Raw genomic sequence first — 14,692 nt, 5'->3', positions numbered from 1 at the left:
TAATCAATAGAATTAATTATTAGATTTATTAAACAATATATTATTTTTATTTTAACTAAAAATAATATATATTATTATATACTAACAATTATATTATTTAATTTTATTTTTACTAGAAGTATTATATTATTAAAAATATTTTTAAAAAAAATACATTATATAAATTATTTAAAGAAGCTTGAGGGAGGGGGGCTAAAGTTCCTGGCTTCCATGTGCATCTGCCCTAGCTACGAGAAAGAACTCAACGAGAAGATAACATTTAGTAGATTGGGCAAGTGAAGAATCCGGTAAGAATAAAGATCATTAAAGATACTTTGAATAAGTAAATTATAATGAATGTAATAACTTTTATAGTCCGAAAATAATATTTTTCAATGTTGGCGATTGATGCCTCCTCGAATGCGAATCTCGTATTTGAGGTCGGGTTTCCTCATCCCACGTGATTCTAGTTCTCAATCTCATCGAATCCCTAACTAATTTTAAGTTTGTAATATGATATAGCTATGAATGTGACGACGTGTGATACATGATTTTCTTTAATTTTATAACAAATAAAGATGGTATTTGTTTAAACTGATTTCCGTAATCATCGTTAATACAGAGTCAATTCATAACTTCCATTTTAGGAAGATCCTCCTCAAACAGTTTCCGAAAACGAGCAAATTGACCGTCCATTTTTTTTTCTTCTGCTGCCAGCTGGATGTATTGGTTACACATACTTCACCATTTTTTTTTCTTATATTTCTCTTTTTACTTTGGATGTATTTTAAGTAGTACTACTAAACTACTAAATGTTCATTATTTATTTAACTTAGATATAAATAATTGTACGTATTGCAAACAAATGTATACACACTGTAAGTGTAATCTTTTTACGTTTCAATTTTTATATAAAGATATCAAAATGATCATTATTCGTATATGGGGCAGATTATATTTAAAAATCTCGGTGGGTGTTGGGTGGAAAATGAGACACTTGAGTGGATGATGGTATATTAAAAAAACAAAAGAACAAAAGAAAAATGTTCACATCACATTATAGGCACTTGCCAAATTTGGTCCCAGCATATAAATATGGAAAATTTTTCTAATGTCACAACATACACATAATAAACTTTCCCCTCTCGGCTATTCGGTTCATGCCATAAACCTCGACCCTCAGGCCTCATGCACCACCCTTCCAAATAAATCTACAACTGTATATAGTGTATACCCAGAAAACAAATCAGCAAATTTTTTCAATGTCACCCATTATAGACAAAGGACAGTGTGTGAAGGGCAATGAGTTTGGATCCAGATACCTAATCTAACTATATTTTATTTTGTCGCCCAATTCACAACTTTAACGTAATTAATGGTATCCGGATTTTAATGGAATCGTTTTTGTTGAGAAGGCCAGAATTGACTTTTCATTACGTGCTTATCCATATGAGTGGGCACCCAGAATATGCCACTTCATTCCTTCTCCTTTTGGAGTGTTCCAACCAATATCTTATTCGGTTATATTTCTTTCCGTCATTTAGGTTTTCAATAGTAACTTAACTTCTAACACTGCGTGATGCTGGGTGCTGGGGATTCTTCGTAACTTTCTCTTTTGCCCTTTTCCACCATACTCATTTCTTGAATCGAGGAGTTTATTTTTATCGATTTTTTTTACTCATTTAAATGATTTTTTAGGTTAAATTTCCATTTATTTTAAAGCTATTTGTATTAATTGTTTTTTTTTACATAAGCTTCATTAAATTCTTCACATAAAAAGATTTAAGATTCAAATTTTTGTCAACATTATGTTGAATTTTTTTTTAATGCTGTATTATTTTCAATATACAATTATTTTAATGATTATGAATATATGAATACGAGAAACTAATCTAGCTTTAATTTTCTCAAGATACTGTTTTGCACTTTTAAGCTAGGGAAAAAAATCATTCAAAAGCTTTATCATTAACACAGAGTGTCGTAATAAATCTTGCCGCTCTATAACATCTGATAGACTTCTTTTCCTTTCCGCATCAAAATGACGAAATCTTGTCTGCGTTATTTAACAGAAGAGAAAAATTCATGATCCTAATCAGCAATTCAAGATTTGACTTGGTGTACATTTGAGATGACAAAATACATAGTTATAACAATAAAAAAAAACATAATTATAAGAGAATATTTGATAGACCAATTTAATAAATTAAATTAAATTATAATAAATATATAAAACATAACACACACACATCTTTAAATATCAAAATTCATAATAAATTAATATTTTAAATATATAATTTATTTTATAATTAATATTTAAAATAAATAAATGTGTTTTGATGTATAGATTATATCTTAGATTTATAATAAATAAATTAAATTTTGATAAAGGTTATTCTTAATAATTGACAAATTCTTATACTAAAATTTTATTTTGAGATAGAAATAAAAGAAATAAATTGAAACAATGAAAATTACCTATACAAACAAAGATAAAATAAAGGTAGTTTAGAATAGTTGAGACAATTTTTTTTTTTACTAATTGTGGAGATAATCTGAGAAATGCACATCAAAGAAGACGATATTGAAAATGTTTAATTGAAAAAGTGAGAAGTGTGACAATCTCATTTTCCAACTTTTATATATATATATATATATATATATATATATATATAACATTTACAAAAAGTTTTATAATTTTTATTTATTTAATTTAATGTAGTTATTTAAAATACAACTAAATAGTACCTTAAGTCCTTTATATAAAAAATAACTAATTTATTAAAATTAATAAGACTAGTTAAGTTAGTTAAATTTAATTAATAGTATTGTATATTCAATTTTTATTCCAAAAACAATAAATATAAGTATATATTTATAATTTTTAATAATAATTATAGTTCAAAATTTATTTTATAAAATTACTAACTTTAACCAAATCAAATTCAATAATTTATAACAATAAAAAAGAAACTCAAATAATTGTGTCAGATATTGGGACCTCCCTCATCTGATCTGATTATATACATAGTCAGTAAATCATCTTTGGCCCCGTGATATGTGTATGTGATTCGTGCCGTAAAAAAAAAAAATGTGTATGTGATTGGTGTGCTAAATAAAAAAAGCTATGTATGATTCCTTAAGGTACAAGTTCTTCATCATTCCGCCATCACGGCTACATACAAGTCCAAAACACATGCATGTTACACATCACATGATAACAAAGAAGATATCAGGTGCATAAAAAGAAAAAGGGAATAGCATTCATTGTACATACTAACAACATACACATGTAACATTTACCCATAAAAAAACAAAATTATAAGATAAAGATATTTGGTAGGCTGGATTGGAGATTAGGAAAAGAAAAGAAGAAAAAGAAAGAGACCTCAATAATTATTATTATTTTATTACCAAAAATAAAAACACACTTTTTTTTTCTTATTTTAATTATTTTCAAATTCTGAGTATCCGTTCCAATTTCCATACTCCATAATCATAATCATAATCCGTATATTCCATATTTGTGTTGTGTGTAGATTACAACAAACCAAGCTCCGTCCCTCACAATAAAAGCACCACTAAAATCACTATGCATTGTTGTTGTTTCATGTGAGTGAAAGGATAGAGCGAAACGCATCGCACTTTATCGTCGTTCGATGGTGATGATGGTGACGGAGGGAAACGACAGCAGCTGCGGCAGCGGAGTGCAGCACCATACGATGTCGTCCTCGTCCTCGCCGGCGCAGAGCCGGCAGCAGCGGCAGAAGGTGGAAGTGTACAATGAGATTCTCCGCCGCTTGAAGGATTCCGGCCACGAAGAAGCTATGCAACCTGGCTTCCACGATCAGCTTTGGGCTCACTTCAATCGCCTCCCTACACGGTCCTTTCCTCGCATTACACTGCGTTGATTAATCTTCTATATCATTTATACATATAAATCTCATTTACTTCATCGTTTTTTTTTTTTTTTAATTATCGGAATATTGTTTTTATTTCTTTTCATGAGTCTGTTTATGCGAGGTCTTGGCATTGGATTGATTTCGCGTGAACATACGCAGTAGAATTAATCATTCGTACTTGTGTTGAATCCGTGTGTACGGAAGTACGGAAGATTCTCGATTATATAATGAATGTTTGTTGTGTTTGTGATTTTTTGTTTGGTCGATTAGGTCTGTGATTTTGGGTTTTGGAGAGAGATTTGAGGATATTCTGCAATGCAGGTATGCGCTGGATGTGAATGTGGAAAGGGCGGCAGATGTTCTCATGCACAAGAGATTGCTGCATTTGGCGCATGATCCTGCTAATAGGCCTTCAATTGAAGTTCGATTAGTTCAGGTGACCTAACCCTTGTTTGTTATGGGCGCCACCGGTGTATTATTCTTCATGCTCCTGTTAACTCATCTCCTTGCAGCGTTGTTGTTTTGCTGTGCTTTTTTTTACTTCTCAATTGTCATTTGCAAGTGGGTCATTTTGTTCCTGGCCGAGGATAACTATATAAAATGTACATGTTGCATATAGGCAGGCATTGCATGTTTATATGTATATTCTTTAACAAATAAAAATACATTATTTAAATCAAGCCTTTGGAGTTCATAGGTGTTGTTGGACACCCTGCATGCGAACAATTTTTTTTTATATATATATATATATTTCAAAAATCTTTCTGATCCATTAAAATAGTCTTCTATCTGTCTGGACTCTGTAGGGAGCCATTTTGGTCACATGCAACCATAAAACAAATATATTCACTGTCACCAAAGCTATATACTCAACACAATTAATCTTGCTGAACTACAATTAGACGAACTTGTTATGATGTTATAGGAGTATGATTTGCTCTCTCCATTATTCTTTGGGAACCCCCACTAAATTTTCGTGGAATGATTTAAATGTATCTTAGATTAGGAAAGGAAAATTGGTTTAATTACATCCTATTGTGTTTCTCCTTTATATGTGGTCTTTATAACCTGGTTATGCATACTGGTGAGAAGCTGAAAATTGAAGAAAAATAAAAGATATGATAGTTTAATATGTTAGGGAATTCAATTGTGAAATGCTTGTACCCGAAATTGCAACTGCTTCCAATTTAAGCATATGGACCATGGCACAATTTACAGTTACTTACGTATGATCTATGATGGTCAAGTACTGGACTCAGCATTGTTTGATTTTTCCTATTACATCATTGATTGAAGAAATAAATTACTTTGTGAATTTCAACAGTTTTGTCTTCATATATATTGTGGATGGTTTATTTGAGCCACTCTCTGTATACTAGCATGAGCAAATTCGTAAAAGTCTATTCAGTTAATGTATAAATGTCGGGTGAATATTTTCTGTAAGCACATTAACACTGCATCTGTCTGGTTGAATTGTCCCTTGTTATCAAAATATATTTTTCATGCCTATGATTATGTTTATTCCTACTGTATTCAACTTCTTTGTATTTTTAATTTTCATATTTTGAATGTTGTGATTCATATCCTTTAACTCATTCCATGTGGATCATATCATTTCGGTATTGGAATCTTTATGCAGGTTTATCCCATAACCGATGGAAACTCAGCTGACACTTTTGAATCAGATGATCCTGGGATAGAATCTGGACAAAGTTCTTCAAAGTACTCAAGCAGACAGAGGTTCCATTTTCGCACTTGTTATATTGATTTCATAAATTTCTAGCAACTTATTGGGTGCCATTATCACAAAGCTCAAGAAATGGCTGATGTCGGTATTCTTCAATTCTAATTTTTCTTCATCTTCTTTTTAACGTTTTAGTATACATCCACCTCCTGCTTTTGGTTCTTCTCCTAATCTTGAAGCACTGGCTCTTGAAGCAAATAATTCTGAAGAAGACATAGAAGAGGAACAATCTGTACATGCCAATGTTCAATATTCACGGTGAAACTTCTGATGCAAGCTATTTTTATAACTAGGCTTGGAAAATTTCTTTGAATAGTGACCTAGAATCTAAATTACTCATGCTTTGCTTTTTATATGGGGGTGGATCTGAATATGTAACCCAACTGGTCTTTGATACTTTTAGCTTCCTTTTTTTTTAATCATGTTATTACTTTTTTGACTTTCTTGAGGTTGAGGTGCTGATATTATTATTATTATTTGTATCCCTGTCCGATCTTTGCTTATTTCCTTTGGTGAATCATGTAAAATACAGATTTAAGAACTTATCAAGTATGCCTATCTAAACTTGTATGATGTGTGGAGCCTTTATAACATATGGTGTATAAAGTTCCTAGTCAAATTGTTTAATTTAATTTTGATGTTTATTTTGAAATGTTAATCATCTATGTCACTAAAAATGATGTAGGCCCATGCATGAAATCACCATCTCAACAGATGACAAGCCCAAGCTTCTCAGTCAGGTATTTGATATCCTTTTAATCAAAATACATATATAGAGAATATATTTGAATGTTGTGTGTTGTATTATGGTACAATAGAATCACATTAGGGTATAAAAAATCAATCATAAATACATAAGAATAATTAAATCCCTGATTCTTAGTAATAGATATTACAATATTTTACATATATTAAATGTGCTTATATAACTCCCCCTCAAGCTGGAGCTGTTATATAAGCCAAGCTTGTTACTATGTAGTCAACACAAGAGCCTTTAAGGGATTTAACGAACATGTCAACCAATTGGTCACTAAAGTTGACAAAGTCAGTTGTGCTTTCCCCTAAAAGCACATTCTCTCTAACAAAGTTACAATCTGTCTCAATGTGTTTGGTCTGTTTATGGAAGACCGAATTTGATGCAATGTGAAGGGAAACTTGATTGTCTGTCACAGATAAGTTTCATATCTTGGATGTCTCTAAATTTAACTGTTAGAGAAATTGCCTAAGCCATGTAATCTTGCATTCAGTTGTTGCCCTAGCACAATAATTAGCTTTGACATTGGATCTAGCAACTTTTGTTTCTTGCTTCTTCATGATATCATATTTCTTCCAATAATAGCACTATACGGAGAATGGATCTCTTGTTTGTTGGTGATCCTATATTAGTACTACTTTATTCTTAAACAGGTAGCTGAAATTAGGAATGCATTACTCTTGGTTTGATAGCCTTTGACTTGGATTGAACAAGCATTTAAGAATAGCCTACACAAGCAATCATACCACTTAAGATAAACTTAATTTGGACTTACTTTGAACCCCACTTGATAAATGAAACATCTGAAAGGTCTGGTTCCTTCTGCAGTTAACTGCTTTGCTTGCTGAGATTGGACTGAACATCCAAGAAGCACATGCATTTTCTACAACTGATGGTTTCTCATTAGATGTGTTTGTTGTTGAAGGATGGCCCTATGAGGTATATTGATAATCATTCGATATCAATTTTTTGGGATGAATACATAATGAGTAACTGTATGAGAATTTTCTTTCCAAATTTGATGTCATTTAACACTTTATTTTGAAAAACATGTTTGAAGGATTGACATTCATATAAACCATGTTATAGCAACTGTATTTGAGTTCACAAGCACCAGCTTATCAACCACAATGACAAAAACTGGTTCTTTCATATTTTAGAAGGCTTTATTTTGTACTTCTCTATTCACAAAAAAAAAATGTACTTCTCTCATTTTCTGGAATATTTTTTGCCATCACTCCTATTCTCTTTATTAATATTTAATATTATTAAAGGTTCAGCTCATCCAGCGCTGCTTGACTATTTGGTATTTAAACAGGAAACAGAAAAGCTTAAAGCAGCTTTGGAAAGTGAAGTCTTGAAGAAGATTGAGGTAAATTGGGTGGCCCCTTATTGTATTTCTAGAATCTAGATGTCAGTTAGAGTCAATTTGACTAATGTTCAGTAAGTGAACTCTTATTTGATTACTGCTTTCAGAGACAGGTGAGGTCTAGTCCACAATCCGTATCTTCAGTTGACGAGCCTGATCAAGCAAAGTTGTACAGTGAACTGGATCATTTGACAATACCAAATGATGGGACAGATGTTTGGGAAATAGATCCTAAACATTTGAAATATGGAACTCAAATTGCATCTGGGTCATATGGTGAACTGTGAGTACTGAATACATAGCTATAAAAAAAATATGCATTCCTTTTTAAACTTCCTACTAGATGTTCTCACTAGGGGCAGATATCATTTCAATTTCCAATTAACTGGTTATTTTTTATGAAATCAGATTTAAAGGTGTATATTGTAGCCAGGAAGTGGCCATCAAAGTTCTCAAGGCTGAGCATGTAGATTCAGAATTGCAGAGAGAGTTCGCACAGGAAGTCTATATCATGAGGTTTGTTGTATTAAATTTGCATGCTGTAACCATCAGAAGTTTTTCTACCTGTGAGATAGTGAATGCCAAACTTTATTTTGAAAACTGTTTAACTGTTGCCCATGCCAAAAGTCTTCACATTAAGATGGTATAACTTCTTTAAAGCAGGACCAGGGTGAATGAGCAACAAAACATACAATTTTTGTAGTGAGTGCCTAGTTATTAATCTCGGATAGCAACATGTACCAGTTCACTCTGAAAATGCTAAAGTGGGAAGTGGAGTGACCTCTATTTTAAATGCTATAATACAAAAATAGTAAATAGTATACTACACATAAATACTCAAAACAAAACAATACCCAAAATTAAAGAAATTCATGATAAATAGTAAGTCACAGTTCACACACACAAAATTAAAACAGAGGTAATTTTTTGTGGAATATATTACCCAAAAAAACCCAAACAAAATAATGCTGTTCCAAGGGTAAAAGTGGGTTTTTGAAGTCTATATCATGGTAGCGCTGCTAAAGTGTATAAAATCAGTTATTGGGGAATGGGGCCCCAATGGTTGCTATTAGTGGTTCACGGCCACTCTGCTACTCCGCTATAGTCCACTGTTGATTACTATGAGTATAAATTAAATAATTGCACTTGTCATAATTCTATTGTCCTTCAAATAACGATATTTGAAGCAATGTTTTGTGCTTCTTTAGAGTATGCTGGGTTTTTCCCCACTGTGGATTGTAATTCAACATCCCCCATCTTTAGATGTGAAGTTGAGTTTCATAGCCTTTGTCACCAATTTATCGACTTAGAAAGCCCAATTCCTTTCAAATTTAGCGTCAACTTCCTTTAGGAAATTTCTGCCTTCAATTTTGATTTTTATGTGAGAACCTGCACCTAGTCAATGTAAACAAAAAGGGGGATTGTTATTTAAATGAATGATAAATGAATTTGGGTATTTCTTTAATATGGAAGTTCTAGAAATTAGTTATTGTAATGGACATGTTGCACACGAGCAGTTTACAAATGTGCCTAAACAGTTGCATCCTGATCTGACTTGTTGGTACTAATCATCATATGCCATACTTATAATGTAGTTGGCCTTTTGAGACAGGAAAATATGCAAAACGCAAATTGGCTATAGTTTTATATTCTCATTTTAAAAATAAAATAAAATTGTGTGTATACCATACTAAATTCACTAGTGGAACTTGCAGAAAGGTTCGACACAAGAATGTTGTACAATTCATAGGAGCTTGCACCAAGTCCCCACGCTTATGCATAGTAACAGGTGACATCCAATGAATTACTTATGTTATAGAATAGATGTGATCTTAAAAACGTAGCAATTATCTACCTCATTGTAATGGTTGTTTCCTTTTCAATTTTCAGAATTTATGTCTGGTGGAAGTGTGTATGACTACCTACATAAGCAGAAGGGCTTTTTTAAATTTCCTACACTGCTCAAAGTAGCAATTGATGTTTCCAAAGGAATGAACTACTTGCACCAACATAATATAATCCATAGAGACTTGAAGGCTGCCAACCTTTTGATGGATGAAAATTGTGTACAATGTTTCCTTTATCTGTTGTTTCTTAAAAGTATAATCTGATGCAATGCTTCTTCTGCTCCTCCCCCCCTCAATGACTAACATAATATAGCACATGTGTGGCTAAATACAGTGAATTCTATAAACTGGGCATACAGAACTGAAAGTAGTACATTTGTTCCATTGCAGACTGTAAAGGTCGCTGATTTTGGGGTTGCTAGAGTTAAAGCTCAATCTGGCGTCATGACTGCAGAAACTGGAACATATCGATGGATGGCTCCTGAGGTATTTGATCTTCTCATGTTACTGCCATCAAGTTGTTCAAATAGTTTTGATGACATTGTTTAGCTTTTCAACACCTGTTGTCTGTTTTCTTGTTATATTACCATAGGAGTTTGCACTTTTTTAATTGGTTTTTTCAACCTAAATAGATGTCTAGTGTTAAATCTTATTTTGATGTTTGATCAATTATGTGAACCTGTCGTTCTGGAAATTTATAATAAATGAAATGGATGACATTACTGTAGCTAAGTGTCCTGTCATGTGGTCATATATTAGCAGAGGGGATCAAACCCACGACTTTTCCTTCTCCCTTCTATAATGTCTTTCCCCCATCACTTTATTCACCAAATTTTATGAGATTAGATTGTACGATGGATTTAGTATGAGAAAAAGGATTATTGCTGCATTATATTTCAGAATAACAATTAAGGTCGAGTTATCGGTAGAAAATGTTCAGTTCAAACATCGGGCAAAATAATAGTATTAACTTTTTTAATATCTGGGGAAATGTAGTGTGGTAAATCAATTGTTCATTGCTGTTTTTCTTGCTGAAAGATTTGAAGGTTTGATAAATCTCAGGCCCTGAATGTTAGTACTAGCCCACTAAAATATGCTGTTTAATAGTTTTTGTTTTCTTGTTTAAATATTTTCTGGTGGCTAAGATAGATGAGAGGTATAACTCATATTGTCATCTTTCTTACCATGATTCCTTTGTATTGAAGGTTATAGAACACAAGCCGTATGATCACAAGGCTGATGTATTTAGTTTTGGAATTGTTTTATGGGAGTTGCTCACCGGAAAGGTATTTCTTATTTGTAACACCTTATGACTCTTACAGTATTAGTTTTCCTCTCATGTAAATTATTGTGTTTTTCTTGCCAGCTTCCATACGAATATTTAACCCCCCTACAGGCAGCTATAGGAGTGGTTCAAAAGGTATTTTTTTCCTTAAACATCAGTGGTAGAATAAACTCAAATTTTGAGGAAAGCGGTTTTTATATGATTAAATGGAAATATGTGTATCGTACAAATAGTAATTTTTTCCTACCATAACTTTAAATGGATTTCAGGGTTTGCGACCCACCATCCCGAAGAACACTCATCCAAAGTTTGTGGAGCTTCTTGAGAGGTCTTGGCAGCAAGATCCTACATTGAGACCTGATTTCTCCGAAATTATCGAGATCCTGCAGCAGTTAGCAAAGGAGGTATAGCAAGGTTACTTTTATGTTTTTTAGGATGCATATGATTACTTTGATGTTCATGTATGTGTGTCATTTTTTTTCCTGTGAGTACTAAGGTGGCGTTGTATTTCAGATGATAGGGAACATGGTCATTTTGAATCCGTGGAAGGTTGGGGTTCAATCATTTTGATTTTGGCCTCTAATAGATAGAAATTGGTCCTGAGGTTGTCCCTTAGTCTTAAACCCAGTAGACATTTTGGTTCCTATGTTAAGTACAATTAAACTAACAGAAATGCACGAGACATGGAAACAACTTTGCTCCATGTTTTAGGTCAAAATTGTTTCCCTCTTCACTGTCTGATTGGTGTTTTGATAAGTTCAGCATTGATAATGAGAATAATCACCAGAAGAAGGGTGGTATGGTGGTGGAAACTGATAGGAGTGGAGGAGGGTTGGAATTGAGGAGGACAAAGGACTATGTGTTAGATTGGGTCAGGAGTGAGACGAAGGAGAGACCCAAGAGAGAGTGGGTTGATTCTTTTTCTTCTCCTGGATATTCTAGAAAAACTGGATTTGTGCAAGTGCCAAAGGTGGAGGCAAAGGTGTGCTGGAAGGGGAAAGTTTTGTGGGGAGCTTCTCAAGAAGAGTAAAATGAAGGATCCTTGTTTACAGCGGGAAGTTGTGCTAGCATAAAGATGGGAATGTTGCTTATAAAGCACAAACACTTCTCGTGTTTGAACTGTTGCAGTGTCAGTTTCTGGCACCACTCTAACACCGGTTCGACACATGTGGTACAATCTATTAAATGTCTAATTAATTAATTTTTTTGTTTGTTTGGAGTTTGGACACTACAAAGGTTACCCAAAGCATCAGAGTGAAGAGAGCAGATAGCATGTTTTTAGTTGTGTGAAAAGGAGGAGAAAGAAACTAAGAAGGATATTGAAGAAAGTTGTTAAAAGAGATTTTATGACAAATAATATCTCTGGAAATTTGGTCTTTAATTTAGCTGAATGGAGTTGTGTGATCCATGTAGCGTGACTTTACTTAACGGAACAATCAGACAAGGCTTTGTTATTGTTTGGTTTGGACACTTGAGCTGATACTTCCATATAGATAGACACGTACTAAATATTATTCCAAAAAATATTTTAAATTTTTAGAAAAGTCAGCTTAAAATAGAATAGCGCATATTGAATTTGATCAGTAGTGTCGGTGGTTAATACCCCGAGTTTGTTATGTGCTGAATACAAGAGAGCATATTATTTTGATCATGACATGGATAACACTTTGTATATGGAACAGGTTGGAGATGGAGAGGAGCGGCACAAGGATAAATCTGGAGGACTCCTGTCTGTCCTCAGAAGAGGACATCACTAAAAGGTTTCTTTGAATAGATGATGTCCGTAACATGGTCATAGGTAGGATCAATCGCAGCACAAGGGCCATTTCCCATTTGTTTCTAAATTGTCATGTACAGTTATCTTCACATTATCTGATTGCTTTTATGATAGATTTGTCACGATTTGAGCATTTTGAAAATATGATCAATTGCCCATTGCTTCGTGTTTTATAACCTTTATTTATATCTGTAAAAAAGTTGTTGATGGGTATAGATTAAATTCGTAGCATCAACAATCCTTTATTGCATCAAAATATTATGTTAAGTATAATTGTTTACAATTCTTTCTAAATCAATGGATTCTGGAATTATTGCATATGATATGACATGTTTAACATGCCGTTGGTTCGCTAATCACACGGATCATGCTAGTAAACCTCTTGAGAGGTATAAGACAATGTAGTTAGCAAACTATATTGCAGCTAACTTGAGCTCGCTGAAATGGAAAGAGACTCTGAATACGCAGTTGAAGGAAGAGGTTGATGCGAAAGATATATGGAATTACTGGATGCCAAGAGCCAAGGATCTATTACAGTCTATTTGCATCTGCCATATAAGTCACATGAAATAAGGGCTTGCAAGTATGGTTGCTGGCTACCTGGCCTACTGAATGGCATCACTATTTAACAAATTTGACCACACGACAGTAAGGCAATGATCTTTGCTTCTCATTTGTTGGACTTCGCATAGTGGCTCAGCCTCGGGCTCAGGTCAGCCAAGTTTTTTTTTTTTTAAAGAAAGGGTCAGCGAAGTTAGAAAGCCTCTCAACTTTAATTATGGGACCTAACTAATCGCGACCCCTCTTTTTCACGAGCCAGTGATATTGACATCCTCGTGATTGATTTTTACACGCCTTGTCTTTTGTTTTTTTCTTTTAAAAATATCTTGATGGAAACTAGTTTTTTTATTATGTATAATAACAATCACAATACAATAGAAACTAGTTTTTATTGTGTATGTCAACCTAGTATACTACCGAAACATGTTCTTGTTTTCTTATTATTTTTACACAAAATGCTTCATTTTGTTGGTTTTTTTTTTTACACAACGAAAACTAGTTTTTGTTTTGTATTAAAAAATGAAAACTATTTTCTGTCTAATTGGTGAGAGGAAAAAAAAAACAGCGAAAGAGCAAAGAATACTCGTCACTAGAGCCTGACTAGGGTGGAGAGAAGAGAGGCACAATGAGGGTGGGAAAGAATAAGACTATAAGAGGCATAACGAGGTTGTGTCATGAGAACAAGTTGAAGACAATGACAAGACAGGAGGCAGAAGGGTGTCTAGTGAGGAAGATAGGGGTTGAGAAGGGTTAAAAGGGAGGGGAAAAATAGGAACTTCAACAAAAACAAAATTTTGGGGTGACAAATTGAAAAATGTTTAATTATAATTTGCGGTTAATATGAATTATAAAATAATTATCATAATACTTAATAAATTTATCATAGTTATAATTAGATAATGATGTAAAAAATTTTATTTTGTCAGTGTATTTTTTTTTTCTTTATGTTTTAATACATAAGTTCAAAATACATATTAAAAATGAGAAACATGAAAATAAAAGTATTTACAAAAATATTTTTGTTAACTATTGTTATAGTAATGTTAAATTATAACATCTAATGTTTTTTTTTTTTAAATCAAATTTTGTATTTAAGGCAAACTGGGCAGGGCCTTCACATCATCAAGAACCGGATGTTGGATTTGTGGAGGGACATCCTTTATCCAATACATTTTCTTAACAACAAAAGCTAATATAACAAGCTCATGAGCTACTACTCTATTTATGGATTGTGAGAGTAAGTAAGGCTATTCGCAAAAGGGTGATGCTAGATGCACCTAACGTTATTGCTGGTGCACCTAGCATTTTTAGTGAATGGACGAAAATGTCCTTAACTCAAATTGATTCATATGATTCATACGGATCATGTTGATCCGTACGACTCATATAGATCTAGTTGATCCGTATGATTTGTATAAATGAACTTGATCTGTATGACTCATATGGATCAAGTTCGTCCGTACAAATCATACGGATC

The 14,692-nt window shown here is 33.0% G+C and overlaps 1 protein-coding gene across 1 annotated transcript; it reads left to right on the top strand.

Annotated features, from left to right (window-relative positions):
• The first annotated feature begins 3,424 nt into the window (after positions 1-3,424).
• On the top strand, positions 3,425-12,796 carry LOC100805180 (serine/threonine-protein kinase STY46). The gene is made up of 16 exons (XM_006589671.4): positions 3,425-3,859; positions 4,200-4,314; positions 5,518-5,618; positions 5,758-5,880; positions 6,308-6,362; positions 7,205-7,315; positions 7,695-7,748; positions 7,853-8,028; positions 8,154-8,261; positions 9,461-9,534; positions 9,636-9,811; positions 9,983-10,078; positions 10,798-10,878; positions 10,959-11,012; positions 11,147-11,281; positions 12,560-12,796. The coding sequence occupies exons 1-16, from the start codon at positions 3,636-3,638 to the stop codon at positions 12,632-12,634; spliced, it is 1,758 nt and encodes a 585-aa protein (XP_006589734.1). The 5' UTR covers positions 3,425-3,635; the 3' UTR covers positions 12,635-12,796.
• The last annotated feature ends 1,896 nt before the right edge of the window (positions 12,797-14,692 follow it).

This window comes from Glycine max, chromosome 10, assembly GCF_000004515.6.
Source record: "Glycine max cultivar Williams 82 chromosome 10, Glycine_max_v4.0, whole genome shotgun sequence".
Lineage (NCBI taxonomy): Eukaryota > Viridiplantae > Streptophyta > Magnoliopsida > Fabales > Fabaceae > Glycine > Glycine max.
This window is presented reverse-complemented; position numbering and strand designations above follow the sequence as displayed.